This window comes from Cheilinus undulatus, linkage group 21 (genome assembly GCF_018320785.1).
Source record: "Cheilinus undulatus linkage group 21, ASM1832078v1, whole genome shotgun sequence".
NCBI lineage: Eukaryota > Metazoa > Chordata > Actinopteri > Labriformes > Labridae > Cheilinus > Cheilinus undulatus.
The window spans coordinates 26184611-26208352 of record NC_054885.1 but is presented as its reverse complement, the minus strand read 5'-3'; the positions used below and the strand labels follow the sequence as shown (position 1 = coordinate 26208352).

General features: G+C 41.3%; 2 protein-coding genes across 11 annotated transcripts in view; one reads left to right on the top strand and one right to left on the bottom strand.

Moving 5' to 3' along the window:
- Positions 1-617: 617 nt before the first annotated feature.
- Positions 618-14889, bottom strand: elavl3 (ELAV like neuron-specific RNA binding protein 3). Of its 7 annotated transcripts, XM_041816672.1 has the most exons (8): positions 14502-14889; positions 7619-7838; positions 7422-7525; positions 5219-5372; positions 4871-5099; positions 4487-4540; positions 3911-3949; positions 618-3151 (listed from the first exon to the last, which is right to left on the bottom strand). In XM_041816672.1, the coding sequence occupies exons 1-8, from the start codon at positions 14508-14510 to the stop codon at positions 2803-2805; spliced, it is 1158 nt and encodes a 385-aa protein (XP_041672606.1). In that variant the 5' UTR covers positions 14511-14889; the 3' UTR covers positions 618-2802. The 7 variants fall into 7 exon arrangements, with proteins under 7 accessions (XP_041672606.1, XP_041672600.1, XP_041672603.1 ...); XM_041816666.1 differs by lacking the exons at positions 3911-3949; positions 4487-4540; XM_041816669.1 differs by lacking the exons at positions 3911-3949; positions 4487-4540 and having other exon boundaries at positions 618-3130.
- An 8140-nt stretch (positions 14890-23029) lies between these two features.
- LOC121529198 (dedicator of cytokinesis protein 7-like) overlaps positions 23030-23742 on the top strand; it is a 36274-nt gene continuing 35561 nt past the window's right edge. For all 4 annotated transcript variants that reach the window (XM_041816943.1, XM_041816944.1, XM_041816941.1 and 1 more), the window contains exon 1: positions 23030-23205. In XM_041816943.1, the coding sequence (XP_041672877.1) occupies positions 23156-23205 (50 nt within the window). In that variant the 5' untranslated portion in view covers positions 23030-23155. The remainder of the gene's footprint in view (positions 23206-23742) is intronic.

Below are 23742 nucleotides of genomic sequence, written 5' to 3'. Positions count from 1 at the left end.
GCATGGCGATGTGCAAACTGGATTGCTTGCAACTGTTTAATGTTATCATTTGAATGTGGTTTTAAGATTTACAAATGCAAACTGATATGCACAACTTATTCAAAAGTAATGATAACTGAAATTAGAGAGGGTCCTTATTCAATAAATAACATAGATTTGTACAGCAATTACTCAGGGAATTATATAGTTAGTCTTAATTTATCCTTCTTGGTACTGACTTGCAAAGCAATTCTTTGGCAAAAATCAAATCTATCTAATTATAAAGAATCATGCTCAGTATTCATCATGAAACTGTATCACTGTTTGAATCTGCATTTCACCTTTTTTATTTGCAAGCAGCTATTCGGTTTTTCAGCTGGGCAATGAGCCAGTCTCACTGCAGCTTTGTCTGGGATTCTCAAGTCAAAGAACTTCACTTCACTGCACCATCATTAAAGCAACACTGTACACAACTTCAGGACAAGAGATGCGAGTGTGTCTATGCACTCAAAAGTACAGATGTGTCTGTCAGGTTGTACCCCAACTTTACATTTAATCTATTTTTTTTTACAGTAATTGTTTTTGTTGAGTTTATTTCAATTGTTCTGATATGGTCGAATGGATACGAGATACAATGTTCCTTCGCCCCCTCCCTAAATCCCCACCCTTACACCGCATGCTTATTCCCCCTTACTCTGCAAAGATCAGAGGGTTTAAAATAAAGCCATGCGATGTCCCAATTTTTCCAAGCTTAAGAATCTGTAAAAATTCAGCACAAGGTCTTGTTCCTTTGTATGTATAAAAATAGATTTATCTCTAATGTAATCCTTTCAAAGAGATCGTCCTCTTTGGCTAACACAGCGTCATTTAGAAAAGCAAAAGCAAAAATGTCTGGAATATACTTGACCTTATTTAATCTATTATCATGTGCAAATGCCTTGATATTGTTAGACATTAGCTCTCCCCATGGTAAATCTAGGTCTGGTCTTATACAGACATTCAACTAGACAGGTTGGCATTAATGTTTCATCAAGGGTGCCATAAATAATTTTCATGCAGTTGGGTTAGGGATATTTTGAGAATTGCTATTTTTGTGGAGGGGCCAAACAGATCTGAAGCAAATAAATAAAAACCCATCTGTTGTAAACAGAAGTATAATTATGACAATAATCTGCAGGCTTGATGTTTCACAGTCATCTTTTTAGAGGGCAGGAGTTCCAATATTCTGGGAGGCTTTTAAGAGAATAGAGGGGTTTTAAATAACATTGAGAAACATTTTGTGAAGCTAAAGGAAGTGGTATTCTTTCTCCTCAGGGGAAGGTGATCTTTTTTTATCTCATAGTCAGGTAACACCGCTCACATACCTTACTATTAAATAACTTAAATGGTCCATTATTTGGAAGTAAAGTTCTATTAATCTGCTCTTTGTATGTTTCTAATTGGATATCTGAATGGTGAAACTTGACCTTAAGTATTCAAACTTCTAGACTGAAGAATAATACCGGTGCTCTTGGGTTTTTGCTCATCCTTGTTGTTTCTCTACAGACCTGTCAGGACTGTTGTTCAGTCAATGGGGTGGGTTGATGAAAAAAGATGTCAACCCAAATCATGTCTGACCAAGCCCTCTGATTAAAAATGGCTAGCTTGTGGAGAATCTAAAGTACAGGTGCAGTGAAGAAATGGTGCAGAAGAAGAAGAAAAAAAAACACCGGTATTTTTCTTTGGCTGTGGCTGTGCTGTGGTGAAAAACGTTCCCCCTCGCTCTCTTGCCCACCAGAGAATAACTAATGAACGCTGTCAGCATGGGAGCACTGCCACTCTGCTCTAAGTTTACAGACTGTCTGCTTGTGTGAAAACCATCCTGAAGATTGGTTTAAAGAAATACAGGAACTTTTTTTCTGTGAACTAAATATTTATATATCTCCTAGACTTAGATCTGTGTTTGTGTTATACATAAGTGTACTATTGTGTTGTTCAATGTGAGACTGTGAGGGAAAGAGTGATTCTGATGGCCTTCGGACTACTCTTCTCTGTGACCAGTATTCATTGGTTGACCTAAATCTATTTGGGTCTGAGCTAACTAGCTCACATAGGGTAGAGAAACTGCCTTTACACTAGGCACCACCTAATGAAGGTCAGGAAACAGTAGTCAAAGTTTCTAGAAAATGCTTACATACTCGGCTATTATAACCACCTTAAATATTGAATATATAGTTATATTTTAAATAGACGTATATAAGAGAACACTGTTTTTAATTTCATTTTCTTTGATCTAAAAAAAATCGCTGATTCAAAATGCCCAAGTGTAAAAAAGTGACTACATCCTCTCCAGCAAGATAATGGGAGAGATGATGGGGTAAGAGTTTAGGTAAATTGCACATATTCTATCATTTTTGATCGATTTCTTCATCAGTTATCATTTGCCTGAATTCAATCAAAGCACTCAGTACACATTCTCTGTCACATTCGTTAGACTGTCTCCTACATAGATAGCTCTTACCCCTACCCAACAAACCAGCTACGTACCCCTTCTAATTCAATCCAGGCAAATATAGGGAAGGACTAGCATGTTGCGTAAAGAGAAAAGAAAAACTCCACTAGTGTGTTTGTTTGAAACTCTGACTTGTGTATGCTTATGTGTGGATATGTTTGGTCATATGTGCGAATGTGTGTCTGTATGTTTGTGTTAAGGGTAATATACTATGAATTTGTGTGAGAATGTGTCAGAGAGAGACTCAGTCCAGGCCCATGTAGAGTGATGGCAGAGGGAGCTCATGTAGCTCTCCCTGCAGGTCGAAGGAGCTGGTGCCAGCAGCCTCTCTCTCAGGCCTTGTGCTGCTTGCTGGTTTTGAAGGAAACCTGCAGCACACGGTCACCCAGGCGGTAGCCATTAAGGCTAGCGATAGCCATGGCAGCTTCGTCGTAATTGGTCATGGTGACAAAGCCAAAGCCCTTACATTTGTTGGTGGTGAAGTCACGGATGACCTTGACATTGGTGACAGCGCCAAAGGGCCCAAAGAGCTGCCACAGGACGCTCTCATCCGCCTCAGGGGACAGGTTGTATACAAAGATGCACCAGCCAGCTCCAGTTGGACCAGTGAGGTTGACTCCGGCCAGGCTGGTCATGCTGTCAATGGTGATGGGGGAGAATCTGGGGAAGAGAGCAGGAGAACTACCATGGGTGTCATTCTGAAGTTCAACACAGCATTCAATGATCTATATTGTTTCTCAGTGAGAAATGTTATAAATTGTAGTTGGGGATGGAGTCGGGGGATCCAATCTCCATTCCCTCTGCTGTACAGTAAGTAAATAAATATGTGTGGGCACAACAGTCACTCCAAACAACCTGCTTTCATACAATATGGCACTGTGTGCCCTGAGACAAACACCTACAAAATGTGCAAACTTTCTCTGCTGACCAAAGCCTATGGAAGAATTAAACACATGAATCACAATGTTCAACAAAAATCACAGTATTGAACAAAACACAGAAACCTAGAGAGGGATGAAAAGCAAATTGGAATCAAATCATACACAAACTGGAGCAAACAGAGGAGACGTAAACGGAATCTGGTATGTCCATGCTGGTGAAAAAAGGGGACATTAAAGCAACTGAAACTGACAATGTTAGTTCATAAATAAATACATATAACTTATTTCTATAAACTGAAAACAAAAGAACAAAAAGGTTAAACAAAGCCATGCCAGAATACCCTGCTGTTGGAAGGCTGCATCATTGATCATTGCATTTACTGGTGGTATTTTGTTGTCTGGGCTGCTTCTGTGACATGGCTAAATGGGCACTAAGTATTTGGAAATTATGGCCATTATGTCTGATTTTGTGATGAAGTCAGCAGGTGGTATTCCAGGCACTTTGTTTGAGGTTTAATTTTGGCATGAATGCTTTTGAAAGTACACCTTTGGCATTTACCTCTTGACTCCGTAGCTGGCGTTTAGTAAATTGTCGAGTCTGCAACGCAAGAGGGAGAATGAAGGGGATGAAGAAGTTAGTTATGAGCTCTACAAGGAAGGGGGCTTTCAGTTAACATGCTGCCTCTTCACCAGATGGCCTCCAGAGGGCATCCTTCACTGCAACGCATTTCCAAACCATCCAACCTCAAACTGAAGCTGAATAAAATAGTGCTGTGAATACATATTTCCCAGCTTGTAGTTACAGTTAATTGTTGATGTTTCAGCTCCCAAAATCAAATCCCATTAAGAATTTTAGATATAGGATACATAAATTATGTATCTTTGGTATTTTTTCCACAAACGGATTAATTAGCATTTAAACTTGGAAAGCTATCTAGATATACTAAAGCCATTGACTTGCAAAATTTGTTCAGAATAACCAGTATAGATGTTACTATAATATGTCAGTTTTGGATGGCTTAATGCCTATGCAGTATAGGCACAATTTTAAGGTTCAGTAAGGTTCAGCAATATAGATTGATTTAGCTTGACGTTTCTTATTGTATTTGGAAAAATCAAATCTGGTCTCTCTTACATTGGTTTTGAGCTGTTATTTGGATCTGGTCCCTTTCCAAGTGAAGGGATCATGCTGCAGTTTAAAAGAAAGTCAGAGAAAAAGAGTGAGAAGGAGGGACAACGCAATATTGCCTATTCCTTCTGTACTATGAAGAAGTGATATTGCTTTAAGGAACAGCTTGTTAATAATATGTTTTAAAATGGAGTAAGTGCTTTTATTTGTTTTTGAGCTATTTCAATCAGATATTTACTTCATTTTAAACCAGACCACACGTGCAGTGTTTGGGTTATGCCACTTGATCAGATGTCCTTATATGTCTATTCTTAGCTATTCTCTGTTGTAGATGAATCTTGACAATAAGAGACTTGACATTGATTGTTGAGTCTAGTTAAGGTTCAGTACCTGAAACGCTGAGTCTGGTGGTGCAGGGGCCCCGTGTAGCGGCGGGCAGCAGTCTGATACAGCTGAGTCAGTAAGGCCTGGCCTGTCTTCTGGCTGGGGTTGTTGGCAAATTTGACAGTGATTGGCTCAGCAGCACCCAAAGGCTTCTGTCCGTTCAGACCTTTGATGGCCTCCTCGGCTTCATTTCGCTTGTCAAACCGGATGAAGCCCACTCCTCGTGATATACCTGCTCCGAATAAGAAAACAAACCAATGTTACTACCTTGGCATCACTGAATACTGCTCTCTATAAGTCTTTCCAAATAAATGTTGCTTTGGTGACAGCATGAAAAGTTAAATAAGGCTATACCTGTAACCTGGTCCACTAGGATGCGCGATGTGATAATGCGACCGTATTGGGAGAACAACTGTTCCATGTCCTTCTGGCTCATAGTTTTAGGAAGTCCACTCACGTATAAGTTGGCATCACGAATAGATGCTGAGCTTGGCCGGGCATATGATACCTGTAACACCATAATTGATTAAGTTAATGAGCTAATTAGTTAATTTTTCCTCAAAGGGAATCATTAAAAACTGTCAATTGATCTACAGAGTAAAAAAGACCTGATGTAACCCCACTGAGCTGCAAACAAGTTCCAAACAAACAGTCTTCATTAAGACTGCTGATTTCTCCTCATTTGCCATCTCCATAGTCCCAACTGTCCCTTAGCTATCTGTGGACTTAATCAGTGCCTCTAAGCTCACACTCAGCAACAATGGATGAGTCTCAGAGACACTATGATGATTGTAGCCATTACCCAAACTGATACCAGTCACTAGTTAACAAGCCCAAGTGTCAGCTCTGTTTTGCTCTCAAAAACATCTTCCTTAAGTTGATGCATTTTTCTGAATTCACTGGTGACTTAATTAGTGCATGGCCATTTTGGGTACGTCTGTTTTGATATCCCTTATGGTTTTTGTTGGTCTACTTTTCACAACATTTTCCATCTAGTGCTGCAGTGGAATATCTGATTGAGCATGAAAAGAAAAAAAAAATCTTGTTTTGGTGTTTGACAGGGTCATGTGAGCACATTTGTGGTAGATAATCCAGTTCAGTGCATTGTGTTGGCAGCGTTGTGTTTGTGTGTGATGCAGAGACAGAGTGAGTGTTGTCTGAGATAGGCTGATCTGCCCTCCCTGCCCTTCCTCCTTCCTTTGTCTCTATCCTCTTGGGGAGAGCAGCTCAACTCGCAAACAGCAAACAATGTAAGTGCATCACAAGGCTTACTGGATCCTTGACTACTCATAAACACACTGTCAGGCACACGAATTGGCTGGGATTTTATGTTTTCTAATATGAATAAAGATGTTTGTAAATTCTACTTTTTTGGAATATATTTGCCATATGACATTTTTGCTTAATGCGCTGGCACAAAGAAAGCAGTGATTTGAATTAAAATGAACTGGATATTATTTCTCAAATGAATACAGGTGTTCTGATTTCACAAATCAGCACTTAGCACCAGTGTCTTTTGTGTACACAGACAGACTGTATGAGCAGGAGGGTTGTGTGGTGCAGTGATTAGGGTGTTCTGGATGAATCAGGGGGGAGTTTCTGTGTTCAGGGAGCAGAGGCTGCCCTATAATTAACCCTCTCCCTGTCGCTCCCACAGTACAGATGGTGCCTGAAGCCCATATGGCCTCTAATCCTGTCATTGGCATTCTGCTCTTTGAGTTACCCCCTACCATACACTGCTGCCCCCTCCCTCACAGCCTCACCAATGCCTATTAATGATTTTTTTAATATAAAAACAGAAAGCAACGCTACTGTTCAGGGAAGATTTTATCATATGATGAGAGGGTGAGGTCTGTTTAAATTTACTCTTCTTCTAGTGAAAGACGTAGATTAGTATGCAAGCTGATATTAATCTTATTAACAAATCTTCATGAATCCCTTCTTCCAAAATGAAACCAGTTCTAGTGATTGACTTTTCCTGTTAATGGCTTTTCTGTTTGATCACTTATTAGTCAGAATTAAGGCCTCTATTCATTCATGTACAGCTGTTGGGAGATCATCTGCTCCTCTCTAGATTCAATTTCTCAATCCTGCAGTTAGTCAAACTCTTTGATCTACTTTGATCAGTACGGGAGCATGGAAGGAAAGCAGTGTTTAAAAATCTGCCCCTGGTTTTTCTCCATCTGATTTTGGGACAAAGAACCCCCTCAATTAGCCTCAACTGGAGGCAGATGGGGTAACCTGGACTGACCCTTGTGCACCACAGTCAAGCTTCCTAATTACATTTCCATCACAATAACCTCTGCATGCTGTCCGCCCCTTGCTTTCTGACCTCCACTCTCCTTCTCTTTTCGCCCCATCTTTCACTCTCTTTGTTCTAGCCACCACTCCCTTATGCCTCCTCCTCCCCGTTTTCCTCCTCTCCCTCTGTCACGTCTGCCACCACCTCGCAACGCTGCCCCCCTTGAATAAATCTCCACTTCCTTTCTTTTGTCTAGCAGCACATCAAGAATAAAAAAAATCAGTGACTGTTACAGATATTGGAAAAGCTGCTCACCTTGATTGTTTTAGTCTGCAGCTTGAGACCATTGAGTGTGTTAATGGCCTTATCTGCATCATTTGGATCCACATAATTTACAAAGCCATATCCCAAACTCTGACCTGGAGACAAACAAAGAAGCATACTGGCATCAGGGGTTGATGAGTCAAACTTCCGTTATAATGTTTTATTTCATTGTTGATAAATGGTGGTACCTGTTATCTTGTCTCTGACTAGCTTGCAGGATTCAATCTCACCGATGCTACCAAACAAACTTTTAAACTCTTCCTGGGTCATGTTCTGAGGCAGATAGTTGACGATCAGGTTAGTTTTGCTGTCATCTGTGGAGCCATTGGTGCTAATGACTGGACCGTTTGGCAGACTGGTTCCGCTGGGACCGTTAGACACCTGGGTTTCCATGGTGCTGATTATCTGCTGAGGGAGAGGGTGGAGTTAGATTCATAATTCACACACTGACACAAAGGACACAGAAGTTATATGGCTGTATAGACGTGCACATGCTTATATTAACATGTTTTATTCATGCACAAAAACCAGACCTACAGACAGGCTGTGCACTTTGTCATGGTCAGAGGGAAAGGTCAGGAATCAGCATTGCTAAAATGGAGATGGATTCAATGTCTGATTTATCATCTCCCCTCCCCCACTTTCACCCCATCTTTCCTCCTCCCTTGCTCCATGCCTCTGGTCCTGCAGATGTCACGGTCCTTTTTCCTTATACTTCCCCTCCCCCTACTCTCTTCCAGGGTCAAACACCATTACATCATTACACAGGGACATATAATGGTGAGTGTTGAGCATAATGCTGGAGGATGGCAGGAGTTAAAGATAGACAAAGGGGAGAGTGGTGGTTTTAACTATTTTTACAGCAGTAACTGAAGTATATCAAATAGAAACAAGCAAGTTAGTTTTGCACATATTTTCTTTAGCCCTCATGGCATTACTGTTTGGTCAACCGACATTCATTTTTCTAAATGGAGAAATGTGTGTTAGTGCACAGCACAGTGTCTATGTCTAGCACTGAGTTTCTTAAATTGATCCACAGGGGGTTCTCGAGGAGTGATGGCGTGGTCAAACAAAACTTCCTGCTCCACTTTCTCTTTCCACACACCTAACACCTAGTTCTCTCTCTCTGGATCATTACTTCCAGTGGAAAATCACTGCAACTCTCTGCCTAAAGGTAAACAAATGACATACAGTGTTGTGGCTTATCTACATTTTGTTATTTTCTTTAAAATAACACCCATTTCAAACTTGCAAAAACTATACATATATGAAACACTAGCATGCAAATGAAATACACAGTGCTATTTTTGGCTAATCACCAGTAGACTAAATATTAAAAAAAAAAGAAAGAAAAGACAATTATCAGACAAATCAGGGGGTACGTTACGTTTATACACATTAAGTGACATTCTCCTTGTTACACTGGCTTACACTGGCCTCTGTAACCTTAGCTTGTTTGTGCATTTGCCATATGTGTTACGGTAGACAGTTTGGGGCATTTATGTATTCCTTCCTCCACAAAAAAAGTACAAGGTGTTTGGATAAACAGTGTGAATGCATGTACAGTGAGCTGGCACTGCCAAAATGTAAATTGTTATGTCAGATTGTGGGTTTGAGCTGTTCCACATCTCTAGCTGGTGGGTGTTATGAATGTCAATAAGGCTAAATGAGTCTCCTCTTGAGCTCTTGTGGTCCAAAGCAACAGTGGGACGTAATCATGGACTTTTGGAATGATTTTAAAATGATATGAAGGAATTTTCTAATGCTTAATTAATGGCACCAAACATAAATATAATGTATGAAAGAAATATTTATCGCAATTAGTTTATGACCAGACTGCCCGTGGGGACTCTGTTTCCTTGCAGTTTAACCGTCTTTGAAAATACTACCTCAAGTATTTTTATTTTTAGGTGCCCAAGGAATGATCCCAGACAAAATGAATATTGTCAGCCTAGGAGAGGAGATTCTGTCAATGGATTTGTTCACTGTTTGACATACCTTCTTTTTCAAAATAGGCTCTCTTTTTATGTTATCATTACATTATTACAGTGACTCTTGTTTATTTATTTTTAACTATAAATTAACATGCCATTTCATGTTATTGCTCTCCTCTTACAGAATCTGCAAATGGGTCTGTCTAGCCTGCGTTTTTCCCTCGTCTCTGTAACCTGCTTTTTGCTTTGAGCCTTACCTCTACTCAGGTTGCCCAGGTAACAGCCCCTCAAAGACTGCATTGTTTCTAATGGCTTTCTTACTTTAGGCTCAGTGTGTGTTTGTTTCTGAGCATATTAGGAGCAGATACACAGGTCAGAGATTCTTACTCCATGTATTAATATTATATGGCTCTATAGAGGTAGGGACTGTCATAAGTCAAATTGGTAATGACAAGGGGAAAAGGAGCACAGTGACGGAGTAAAGACAGCCTAAAAATAAAATACTTCAGACACAACGACGCACAAAGGCAGTGCTACGTAGATAGCAAACTTGTCACGTCAAGATTTTGATGCACAACTAAGATGCCTGCTGACTCCCTTTTCGTTTCCACTACACATTAAAAAACATGGACACAAGATGTAATAAAGCTGGCATACAGTAGTTTTGTGAATTAACCTTGGACAATTTTGTTTGGTATTATACTTTTGACTAACAATAATGAGCAACTGAAAGTGCCCCAAATATGACAAAAGCATTTTCAAGGGATGAAAAAACATATTAGGGCAAATTTGACTCGCCAACTGAAATAACCCTCAGCATGGCAGAACACACATCCCCAGTGAACAGTGAAGTTATATAATTCACAGAGCCACTGAGTAAGGGCTGGGCACCGAGATTGGCTGACACAAGCAGCAACAACGAATTTTATACAGAAATAGTGGAGGACAGCATACTTTGACGTTCTTTGAAACAAATTGGAAAGACAAAAAGCAAGGAGGACTGTTTCATCTTTAGACTGTCATATTTCATTTGTATACCAACAACAAAAATTAAATAGTCTAGAGTTTGGCTCAATGTAACTCAATTACTATGACAAGAAGAGACAATAAATCATTGTGATGTTAGAGGAAGGCTTACAAAAGCATAAAAAATCTCTGTCTTTTCCTTTTCTGGAAACAATAAAACGTCCACTCCAGGGTATCTTAGCCATAGTTACTGGGGTTAAATATGGTCTAGGATTGTAGCTTATCATAGCATGTTCTTTCTGACTATATATCTTGGTAAGCATCTATTGACAAAAATATAAACATGGCATAAAAATAATCTTTCAAAGCTCATCTTTTTAAAATCCCAGCAGTTAGGGTAGCACTATTTCTATTTTGGGGTTCTGTGAGATCTCCCTTAATATTTAATGCACTGCATCAGCATCGCCCACACATGGTCGCAGACTTGCACGCAAACAAGAGCCCTGCCTCCTCTGCCAAACACATGAACCCAGACTTGCACGCAAACAAGAGCCTTGCCTCCACTGCCAAGCACACGTACCACCTACACTGTACACAATTAAATTACAAAACACAGAAGCATTAGACGACTAAATGTAAATGCAGGCAGTGTTCTTCATCCTCTGATGTTTTCCTAATTCATTTCTGCTCCAAATGCAGCACTGCAGGCTATACTACACTGGAGAATAATTGCTACCCACTTTAGTCATAACATCACATTTGCCAGGTTATATGTAACAATGCGTGAAGAACAGGAAATGAGGGGGTCATCATATTTTGTGTTGACATGTAATTTCTTGAACTCTTTGTCTGATTAAAATTAAAATTACCTAAGTATTTTAGATATATGTGTTTTGATTCTCTGTGGACAAAACTGATCATCTGGGGTAAAAATGTGTTTTTCAAATTAATATTTTTGATGCACAATTGTATTGATAACATTTCCTCCTTTAACATATAACCTTGTCAATACTCCACATAAAAATGCACAATACACATTTATTTTTCTCTGGAAGGCATAAATCAAAACTGAATTCAAGGCTGAAGTGTAAATGAGCCTTCTAAATAACACAGATTACAGGATTATCCCAAACAAAGGGCATTAGCCACACTCTCTGCAGCTTAAGGGATCATGGTGGCAGCTGTAAAACAACAGGACGACAGGAGTCACAGCTCATGTCAGCCATGCACCGAGGCTCTGTCCTATTCACCGCTTCGCAGACTAAGAATAAAAGATTTCTAAAAGATTTCAGCTCTCTGACTCGCATGTGCTGCTTTGATAAGATGGGAGCCGACAACGTCAAAGGCTCGGGGAGACAAATCTGTCCTGCAAGTCCTTGTAGCATGAGGGGCGCTCTCCAGCGTGCTGAAAAAGGGAGTGGCCTTCGGACGGTCTCATTTGAGGCCACAGAGGCCTGTGGATCCGAGCAAAAAGCCATCAAGGCGTTTTATATATGATCTTTTTTTAATCGAAAACGAGTTTACTCGAGTTAACAATAAATAAATTCCAACATACGAATATTGAAATACAAGCTATGTATGAATCTCTCGATTTTTCAGTTTCTTTTATTTTCCCCTCTTTTATAAAAAGGCAAGACTTGTGAGCTCTGCAGGCATTCATGAAGCGAAGCGCCTTTTTGCTGAATAAACGTATTGAAACGACCAAACAAAAGAGCCACCCGTTCCTCCTCTTCTCCCTCGCAGAGGCTATGGCAGCACTATGAATATTAATGTAAACAGTGGCGCTTTGTGTCGTGGCCAGGGGCTGCAGGACTCTCCGGGAACAATGACTGTTACAGTTGCCAGCAACTACTCTTATAGCTTCGCCACGATAAGTTAAATAAAATAGTCTATCACCAATACGGCCGACTATAGCTAATTTACTTAGAAGATTTATGCTATTTAGTTTTGGTGTTGAAAGAAGGTTTTCTGTTTAGGATTAGCGTTTGTAATTGTATGGCCTCTATTAAAACAGACTGAAATTGTGTCACTTGTAACAGGCCTATAGCTTTTTTTTCGATAAACTTAAACCATGATAAATTAGAAAATTAGCCTGCAGTGTTAACAGTGTTCCTTCTGCAAAACATAGGCTAGGTGTAAAAAAAAAAGTGGCACCTGATATCAACAATGCTGTCTGAGAGACAGAAAGTGGTCTGCCTCTATCTTCCCAACAGGCTTTATATTTGTTGCTGATAATTACGTGAAGTCGTTGGCAACAGGAGGTAAATCATCGCTTACATAACATAATTGCATTTAACATCTCATGAAAGATAGACAGCCCATGTTTTAACACTTAAAATCATCACAAGGTAAAGTCTTGCAGCAGCTACTATGGAAAAATGACTAAAACGCTCTCTAACAGTTTCAATTTCATTCTTTGCTGGCCTAGCATTTTTAACCAAACATTTAAGAAGTGTTGGGGCTGGTTTAGCCTACAGTGAAGGCCTTGGCTGCCCTTGTCCTTGAATTGTGTAAGTGCTTTGGATAGGTTATCTGACTCAACGCTTTTATTTGCTTGGCACTGCGGTACAGGCATGGAGGACTGCGGACCATGTGGAGGGGAGCTACAGCATCTGTCGGTGTGATTCTGTCGAGGCATGCAGGGGGACAATAGGTAAAGCACAACAAAGAGAAACTCAAATTGGATTTTGAAATATGTCAAGAGGACAGTTGGAGCCTCGCAGGTGATGAAACAGCGTGCAGCCCACTTTGCATAATTCTTAAATCCGTATTTTCTTACCGTTTCACATAGGAATGAAATCTTGAAGTTCATACACTAACCCCCTCCCCTTACATCCTGTTCCTGCTGTGTGTTTAATAATGCAGGCTAATTTGTTTCCCTTTCACTAGATACAACTCTTTGGCCTTTTGTTTGCTAATACACTTTTTAAGCCATTGTTTAACTTCCCCGCCAAATTCATAGAATATTTAAGTTGGTTTTTATCTCTTTCACGAGCTGTTTTTTTCCTAACACCTGCACGTGTTCCAGGTTGCGTCGGGCACTAGCCGCACTAGCTCCTCGTTTGTTCTTTAATACCTAGCTTCTACAATTTGATGCAAATGTCTCTGGGCTTAATTGGTCTGCCGCGAACATTAGAGCATGTCAAGAGGTAAATGGGAGGAGGCCTTTGAGGCTTCAAGGCCCTCGTTTGGTGCTCACGTTCACCAGAGACACGCCCAATCCGGCCGTCTGCTCAGAGTAAGGCTAATTTATAACCGCTTCTGTCTCCTGTTATCCGTGCAGCGCAGCGCATGGCCATCTTGAAGGCCTACTGTACGTGATGTGAAATTCGCTTAAAATGGAGATGTCCGTGCGTGTCCTTACTGTCGCGGCCTCTGATTTCCAGCCCATTTACTCGGTTGCATCGCAACAAGAACCCTGAGGAATTCGGACTCAGCCTGATTCAATGCAAACCGATGGATGCGTAATTTCCCTCCTCCCCTTCCCCCCTCCCGAAGTGACTCGACCCTTTTTCCTCTGCCTTGTTGGATGGGCCCTCAGCCTCCGAGGCATCATGTTTTGTCTCGGAGAACCGTCTCCAGCATCCTTGTGCTGCACCAGGCAAGAAAGCGAGTCCTCCCCCCACTGAAGCCAGCGCCTCTTCGGCTCTCTCCCTCTCCATCACTGGAATCCTGCGGGATTCCTCAATCTTGACGCCTGCATCTTGTAGGCAGTGTAATCAAAGCTGCGACATTGAAGCAATCGGAGTGGCTGTGATACAAAACCGTAAATGCTGTGCCATCTAAAATGGCAGGATAAAGACTTTATCCATCGCTAATGACTGCAGGCAAAGGCGAAGCCGGCATGGCGCATCGCTCAGTATGAGATTACTAATTGCCTATATCGATCGTTAATCTTGTTAAAATAATATGGCACTGCATAGTGGGAAAAAACAAAGGACACTAGTACAAAAGCTCCACTGTGTTTTGGCATGTGAGCATCGCCATGGAGCTCTGTTAAGATAAGCATCCTCTAAAGTCATATCAGAAAGATGTGATGTAAATCTGTTTGGCTACATCACATGTGTACATATTTTGCAGTGCATAACAACTGCAAAGACTGAGAAACAATGTAGGCATGCTGCTAACAACATTACTCTGACAAATGTAAGAGAAATAGAGTCATACGTACAGTAACCATTCTTGACGTACAATAAAGAAATCTAGGTCCTTCTTTGCACTGGTCTTGAAGCTGAAGGCAGAGTCTGTGTTTGCTCTTCGGCCTTTATATTATTTGGCCCTTATGTTCTGTCAGGAGTCCAAATTAAAAAGAAAAAAAAAGAAAAAAAGGAAAAAATACAATCTTCACCAGGGAATCTCAGCCCTCTGAGATTGTAGGTGTCCTCTATAGGATGAAAATGAGGAGAAAGGGGTTTTCTACTGGATGATGATGAGGGAGAGTGTGCTCTCCGAGTGGCGTGGGCGATGGTTCAGAAAAAAGAGAAGCAGTGATCCTCAGCAGGGTGTGTCCAGGGGAGGGTGTTCTGGTTCTGCTGTTTTTATGTGTAATTCCTTGCTTCTCTCGCAGTCTCCTTCTGTGCCTCTGCTGCAATGTTCTTCTTTTATGCCTCCTCCTGGCTGGCAGAGCGAGCTGCTGATTGGCTAATTGTGCAGGGAGGGTACTACATGGCAGCCATTGCAATGCGCTCCTCTCCCATTATCCCCTTCAGGAGAGATCACCAAGAGCCCCCCCACCCCCACCCCCCCCACCCCCCTCTTCCATCCCTGCCCTTCCATCTCTCCACTCTCTTTTTCTCGCTGCCCTTCCTTTCTTCCTGCCCCCCTCTTCACACACACATGCAGAGCAGAGTGAATAGGGCTCCACCTGCACTTTCAGAACAGATGGGTGCAGCAGAAGACAGCAGACTTGTCTCTCTCGTTCCCCACACTTTGCACTCACTTCTCCCTCAGCACAGCCCTTCTTTCTCACTTATTCTCCATTAAGGCCTGCCTAAAACCATTGCAAACAACTTGGCTCCTTAAGCCTTTGTCTTTGCACATAAAAGCAGTTTTGAGAGTAGATTGTCAGGCATTCTGAGTCCATTTTTCCACTGATAATTGCAGAATTTAAGGTATGGTGAAGAGGGCACAAATATGCAATAATTGGGTGTGGATTGTGGCCAGAAACAAAGCATGAAATCCATAATAATAATTAGTGGATAATTTCCAGACCTCTCATGTGAGGCAGATGGCTAGCTATAGGGTCAGGTGCAGACATGAGAATAACAAATTAGACATCTCCTGAATAAATCCTTGTCTGTACAGTAAGTTGAGAAAGGTGTGGCTTTAGCTCTTAGCATGCTCTGATAAGAGGTTACTCTGGTCCCTTTTCATTGCTTATGAACAGAAATGTGGCCAGCAGTGATTTTTGTGACTTTACGACATCCGTGTTTCCCCTTCCTGAAGAGTTCTCATCCTCCTCTGCCCACCTCCTGCTGCTCCCTCCTGTGTCTAGCTGTGTGGTGAGTGCTCACTGAGACATGCTGTTTGGGCTCATCTATAATGCATTCCCTGCCCCGGGACATCATGTGTGACAAATGACCTATTTCTGTGCAGACCCCCACAGGGCCTTGACCTGGGGGTGTGGGTGCGTGTGCAAGTGTGCATAAATCAGCGTATATTTGTTTATTTGTATATGAGAGTTGAGTTGCTGTTCATTTGAAGGTTGAGATAGCTAAGGAAGGTGGTGCTTTGTGTAGAATGAATGTGTCGTGTGTGTGTCTGTGTGTGTTTTTACGTTATGCGAGTTCTACAACAATCAGATTCTATGCTATTCTCTCCCCAGCCGACCTCGAAGAGTCCTCAGAAATCCCTGCCTGTAAATACTGCTGGTGCAAGGTAGATTGCTCTTCCTGTTGACACTGACCACCTACCTTTCATTGAACAGAGGATGGATGCAAACCTGTACGCACAGAAAGATAAAACAGGGCAAACAAGTTACTATTTTCCCCATGTTTTCATTATTGTTTCTCTTTCCTCTCACTCCATCCTTCCAAGTCACTTTTATATCCCCCACTTTCTCTTCTGTCAGTGTCCTGCAGCTCTCTTCCAGTCAGATTTTGAACATGGACCCTGTCTGATATTTTACATAATTGCCTTACATAAGTAGCAAGCTCGGCTCAGAGCTTGGATGATATTAGTGAAGATGAATATTGCATGAGGAAAGCACTCGTTAAGCGTTAATAAGAGGATAGAGATGGAGCCCCACTGTCAGTCTTCCTTAACCCCGCCCCCACCGCTCTGTCAAGCAGTGACTCAACTCAGCCCGGATGCGTTGGAGCCTTTGAGTCAGTTTGTAAGAGAGGGAGGAAGAGTGTGTTTTATGTGTGTATGTGCACACTTATGTATGTGTGTGTTTCTGCCGTTTTATATGAACGTCTAAGAGATGGTGAGATTCAGTCATTAGGTGCTTGTGTTTTTTCCATCTTTGTTTGCAGAATAAAAGCAGCTCTTGTAACACAAAGGCACCCAGGTCAGTCAACTGACTGCAGGCCCACTTACAGTTCACACTTAATGTGAATAAATGGGCTTAATTGTGGCCCCTCATTAGAGCCCTGGTTAGTAGCATGGCAGCTGAATCCTCCGTGTGGGTAAGAGGGCATTTGAAGCGCCTATTGTACATTACTGAATCAAAGGATCGAGCATTGGTTTTGCTTAAAAGGCTTTTGTTATTCTTCTGATTATTTTCTTATTGTTAGGCGTCCTCTGCTAGTGCTGATTAGGAGTCTCATTGCAGGGGTGCCTTTGTCTTGGTGTATCATGGAATGTTCCTTGGTGCTAGGAGGATGAACTCAAAGCATTTACAAAAATGAGTTCACTGATTTTGAACCACTACAGGGAATATATTCAGCACTGCTTGCAATGCAATCATCATAAAAATTCAGCATACAGGACAAAAAAGGCATACACTTAATCCAGCATTTACAATTTAAATTGTTATTTTTTCTCTGTATAACACTATGCCTGAGTATGTGTATGAGGAATGCATTGTTTTTGAATTTTGAATAGTAAACATGTAATAATATTTAAGTTTGTAAATTGCAAAACCCCTTAAGGTCTGAATTCCTTGGCCTAGCTTTCTTGTTTCTCAAGTCTATCATTCTGTAGTATTACGTCAAAATGAAAGCCTGTTGCCATTGCCCTGCGGTAAGGTAGTGGCCTTGTGTGTGTGTGAGAGAGGAGGGGAGGGAGAGGGAGAGTGAGCGAGTGACACTATGACAGTGTATCTGGGGGATGGGAAGGATGATTCAGCCTTAGGTCTGGTTAATTCAGTGGTCCCTGTTCTAGGCCTGGCTCTTGGCATTTCAGGGATTTGTGGCAGCAGCAGTAAAGCAGTTATTGCTTTTCGGAATGGATCCAAAATTAAATTACCCTTTTTTAAAAAAAGGACATTTGTTGATGATGGCAACTGGCTTAATTCTACCCTTTATGTGTTATTTGGCAAATTTCTTGTAGACTCTCTCATGGGTTCACTTCTTTCTCTCTGTCTCTTGCCTCTCTTTCTCTCTATATCTTTCTCTCCCTCTGTCTGTCTGGATTTGTTGTCTCTGGGCTATTATTAGAGTAGACAGGCTGGTGGGAGGAGGTCTCTGAAGTAGACGCTCTTGTCATCTTTTTATTTATGGATTATATTCTGCTTTCCATGTGCCTGTTTAATTCTCTGTGAACAGTTATCTGTGTTTGCTCGTGTGAAGTCAGAGCACAATGAGATCTGTTTAACCTTTACAGGATTTTTTTTTTTAATATATATATTCAATATTAAATTGTAGCAAAAATCACACATCAGGCTTTTCATTAATTCATGCTAATCTAAATATTATCTGTGTCAGTACTGTGTGAGTGTTCTGTTTATTTGGCTTAATGTCGGGAGAGGTAGAACTAGCATCCTTTAAAGAGAAAGTATTTTACTGTAAACCTTTTAAAGATATAAAGCTGTGGTTATTAATCTTTCATTTTGTCCTGTCTGAGTTGGTATCTGGGGAGGAACCTTAAATACACAAAGCTTTTAGACATTCTCTTTGTTTTTCTCTCACTCCTTTTCCTGCCACTCTCTTTCTATCTCTTACATGACTTGAAAAAACACGACAGCCATAAAACAAATAGTCGAGGTGTAAGTATGCCTGCTCCTGCTAAACTGTGCTGTATTAGCTCCCTGAACCGCCTTACTTTTAATGAACGATAAATAATATAAAACACATGCTGCACCTCATCCTGAAACATACTCATTGTGCTTTCATGTAAAATTTGTTCCCTCTTTACTTGACTGGGAAAGTGTAGATTGTGTGATTATAGGCCCACCCAGATATGATGATAATAAGATGTGATGTTTTGATAATATGATGATGTTGCCTAAAAATACTCTGGGTTATCCATTGCACATTATTTCTTCTCCTCCATTTTCATCTTTCTACCTTTTCTCTTTCAATCCCTCGCTCTCACTCCCTGTAGTCCAACTCTCTCCCCCTCATGGCTCTCCCCAGCTTCAGTAATAGGAGACTTGAAATCAATAGCACATTAGTCTGGCCGGAAACTCATGTGGAATTAAATATGAATGACTGAGATTGCAGCTCTACCTGCTGCTTAGAGAGATGCATGATGGCTCCTGGGGATATGGGTTTTTGTTTTTCATTCCTCCCACAAGTAAACAGGCAGGCAGTTTTGTGTTGTTCTTAGAGCTTACAGGATCTTTGCTCTGCCTTTGTTTTTGTCAAAGAGCAGCTTACAGCACTGTGGACTCTGAGAGGTATTGTCGAGGTTGTCATTTTGTCCTCGGCAGTGAACGATGACCAGTCCGATTGTATAATTTGATAGAGCAAATGGGATCGTTGAAGGTACAAAGCCGCGACAGCTCAGGAGGCAAGAAGAATCAACTGGCCACACCCATCCTCCAAATACAGCAGCAATATTTGAATATGAAAGAGCTCTGTGGTTATTAACAGATTGGATCTGCCTATTTTTCAGTATTCCCTCTAAATACAATATGTGATTTTGCTTTCATTAAGCTTTTAGGTTAGCTGCTCTGCACATTCAGTCTGAAACTTTTTACATGCAAATTTGTTACTTTGGTAGTCTTTCATTTTCTGGTTCACTGTGTAAAGTGGAAAAATGTCTTCTTGCATGCTGTTTGGCTTAAAAGCATAATTTGCAAGGTGGTTGGAGAGTGCTGGCTGGTGGGAGGACAGTAATATGAGACAAAAAGCCATTGCGTATGCTTCTGGGAATTGTTAGAGGCTTGGGCAGCAGTAAGCTAATACTCATAGATGATATAGAGGTAGATGTATTTGTGAGCTATATTTCATCCCATTAGAGATGAAACGGTTTGTGACAGATGGAGTGATATTGTTCCCCTGTACGGCCCACAAGTGCAGCCCCTCCTGCTTTCCCTCCCTGACAGATGTAGGGGGAGGACCACAGTGCACTCTTCTTTCTTTCAATTGATTTGGGTGCTTGAACCCTTAGGGACTGAAGGATAGTGTTGGGATGGGGGTGGTGGTAATTTCGATGGGGGTGTTGTTTCCTGCAGCACAGAACCTGTAAAAGTCTGATGCAAGTGCTGCAAAGAACTCATAAACATATTAAATGCATATATCTGAATATATACAAACAGCAGTGAGAGTGTGCTCTGTGCACAGACTGCAGTGAGTGGAGCTGGAAGGGAATATTTCCATAAATCTTGGTTAGTGAGTGACAGCATAGCAAGCAGCCATGCATGTAATGTAGGCAGAGAAGAGAGTGTGCCTGTGCACACTGGTGGCAGAACCATATGCCTGTTTAAGATATATTCAGTTAATTCTTTACAGTTTTTTTGTAAATAAGCAGAGAACTACAACACATCTCTCTTTTTTGTGATTAGCTCAATATTTTTATTAGTGGCTGGAGGAGGGGTAAGTACTGAATGGTGTAGGTCTGTGTATTTTGTTGCAATTAAACAGATTTTTAAGTGATTTAGCAATGATTACCTTAAGCCCCCACCAAACCTCTGACAGTAGGACCAACATTAGGAGTCTTAACAGCTGTCTCATAGCAGATGTGTCCTGTTGCTGCTCCTCACTCTCTGTCCCTGGAGGGGAAAGGTCAACACAGGGGTGGAGGTTAAAGCAGAGAATCTCCTGAAGATGCTACATGTTGATGCTTTGAGCATCTGCCTGCCCCTGTATGTGACACCACCACAGGATGGAGATCCTAATTAGCATTATTGATTACAATATTCAGTCTGGGGTAATTCCTCCATCCTGTCTTCAGGATCAAACCTATAAAGTTGCTTTCTTTTTTCAATGAAAACATTTCATAATGTAGTTATTGCATATGTTTCATGACATGATTTGTAATGTTTACTACCTAGTTGTTTTTTTTCCTCCTCTTTTAGTAGTTAATGTTATTTAAGTTTTTACTGCTGTCTGAGCAATATCCTGTGAGCAGACCCTGGTAAAAAAGTGGTTAATGATTTTAATAGGACTCCCTGGTGGGAGGGGATAGAGAGGGGACGTGCCCCGGCCATGGGCGCGTGGCGGTGGAGCAGGTGGATGACGAGCAGCTGAGTAGTGGGCTCTGGGGGAAGGAGGAGGGGCTCCATTTTGGAGGACTCTTGGGGTTGAGAAAAACCCTGAAAAAAGGCAACCCCATCTGGAACTGAGGTGGGGGCTCTGGTGTGAAAGAGATCTAGTGGGTGGTGTCTGACACTCTCTTTTGTTCTTTGGTAACACAGCAGTGATGGTGGTGGTGGTGGTGGGGCTCTCACTGCCATGGGGGCTGGGCGCTCAAACAATAGTTCCGATCTAGGAATTGAAAGCCTTCGATGAACAGAGAGGCAGGGAAGGTGCGGACAGAAGGAAAAAGCAGGCATGGATTCAGCCCACTCATAGTAAGCAGGTTTCAACTATACAAGGAGACTGCAATGTCACACAAACACACAATCTACTAAATGAATATGCAGTATAAATGAATGGTAAATATTGGGGAATAGGTTTAACCAGGTGAGTTCTATTTGGTATGTGAGAGATATTTGCATATTAATGCCAGAAGGGGGCATATATCATATTTCATTAGTAGAAAAATCAATTATGGAATGCAGCATTGCACAATAAATTAGAATTTGCTGAACCTTAGGGCAGCTGAGAAAGAAAGATTAGTTTTTGCATTGTGACAGAAGCGTGTAGGATGGAGATGGATTCATTTATTTTCATTAGCAGCATTTATAGGGCAGACTCATGCCTGCTGTGAGCTCTTACTCTCCTCTCCCCGATGTCTCATGCATAAACATACGTATATCTTCAAAATGTCTGTCCTTACTCAGAAACAGCCAGCAAGGTTAAATTTTACTTCCATCTTTCCTCTCCTTTTCTACCATCTCTTTTGTACAATACAAGCCATTCATCAGCCATCTCACAGAGGACGACCCAAGTACCTGCTGCAGCTCTCCATGGTGCTGAATGAGACGACTGTGGGGTAGAAGGAATGGGGAGGGGGGCTGCAGCAGCAGGCATTGCTATATTAATTCTCCATAGAAACATAGGGCATGGAGTGCAGACAGAGAGGAGGGAGGTGTAGACCTGATAATAATAAACGGACAAGTCTCCTTTAAGTAGGAAGAGTTTCAAACAATGTCCTTCTTTGTTGACTCACACAGACTGAAAATAGCCTTGTGAAATAGTTTCACAGGTGCAGTTTTGTAAATGAATGCATGGAAATCTTTCAAGGGCACTGTTAAAATCTGTAAAATAAATTTCATCTCTTCACTCATACGTATGAGACATATGACTGTGGTTTTGAGTCTGTATGTCAGTCATCTAAGCTGTAGATTTTTTTCTCATCATCCTTTAGAGGTCAAATTTGAGGACTCAATCTTAAACAATCACTGATGAGGTATAGATTGGTTCATTTTCTAATCATGGTGAACAGCACCACCAGCTGGTGAAGTCTCTGTACAGCACGGTCAGCTAATTTACAGAGACAAGATGTAGTGCAAGCGGTCCTCTAGGTGCTGCTATTGTGCACACTTTTTTTTTTTTTTGTAAATTGACAGTACATTTAGCAGTTGAATGTGGCCCTCACCTGAAGTTAAGGATAAGTATGAAATACTATTTTTTTATACTCAGATAGCAGGTTGTTTTATGACTGTCTATGCAGGAAGTCTAGGTGCAGCATATATGTGTATATACATGTATACATTTACAGCCTTGGGCGTGTGAAAAATTAGACTTGAATATTTTTGACCCGCTTCCTAAAGTTTGTACGGAAATGAAACTAGAGAAACCCTTACCACACTGGACGTGCAGTTTTATCAGATCACTCTAAACCGGTCAGGTGAGATTTCCTCATGCACAGATGGTGGTCATGAGCACTAGGCCACAAGTTGGTTGCACTATTGCAGCAAGCCAAAAAGACCGGAAGTAAACAAAAGAACTCCATATCGTTGCCACACGAAACCATGCCTGTGTCCTTAATGTTGTAGATCTATTAAAAGAGATAATAAAATTATGCTTCAAAAATACTTTTATTTAAGCTGTACTGATTGAATAGAGTGTTTGTAATTCAAGCATTTTTTGTAATTTCTGAAGTTTTGCCGGATGTTGGCATGTTTTACGGTTAACTTGACACTAAACACTCCTGTTCAGCTCCCAGCCGCTAGGAGGAACAAGGAGGGATCCATGCCCAGTTCAAGCGTGGAGAAGGAAGCGGGCTGAGGGAGTCTGCATCCCCATACGTAGTCGGGATACAACCGAGGGAAGGGACGTTGGAAAGAGTTTCATTTTGGCTTTGACGGGCTTCTTTACATGGGGACAAGACATGACATCCACAATGAGCGAGAGGAGGGCGTTTGCTCACAAGATCAACCGGTGAGATTGTCACAGAAGTTATTGTTTAACAGCTACAGTTGTGCCGCCGCTCGCGGTGCGAAGAGAGTGACCTGCTGGACAGACAGCACACATAGCCAGTATGCTAGGATTTGTGAGTGTCTAAGAACATTATCCGGTCAGGCTTAACACTATGATAATTTTTCTGAAGTCAAACAAATACATTTAAGCACTTTTTGCCCTTATAATTGGTCTTGCGCACTTTCAAGAGTTTAATATCTTGGCTTGTTTCGCACGTTATCGTAGCATCGTAAGCGCATTGTCATAAACAATGATTAAGCTACTTAAGAATAACATTGTCTAACTGAGGGCTAATCCAGCGAAACATTTACCTTTTTTTGGTGTATTGAATGTTGAAATATTAGTGAAATTCATAAAATGGTAACAAGTGATGTTCATCAAGCTGTTGTGTTCTTGTTTCGTGTGAACGCCTTGCAGCATTGTTGTAGCAACCTGTTTCCACATGTTGTAAACTGGTTTTCCTTCTTCTTGAAAGGGTTGTTCTATATTTGAACTGCA

Coding starts and splice junctions, on each gene's coding strand:
- elavl3 (XM_041816672.1), bottom strand. Junction 5,373..7,421: donor TGCAGACTAAAACAATCAAG/GTGAGCAGCTTT, acceptor ATGGTGTTACAG/GTATCATATGCCCGGCCAAG. Junction 3,950..4,486: donor AATAACAGCTCAAAACCAAT/GTAAGAGAGACC, acceptor CTTGCGTTGCAG/ACTCGACAATTTACTAAACG.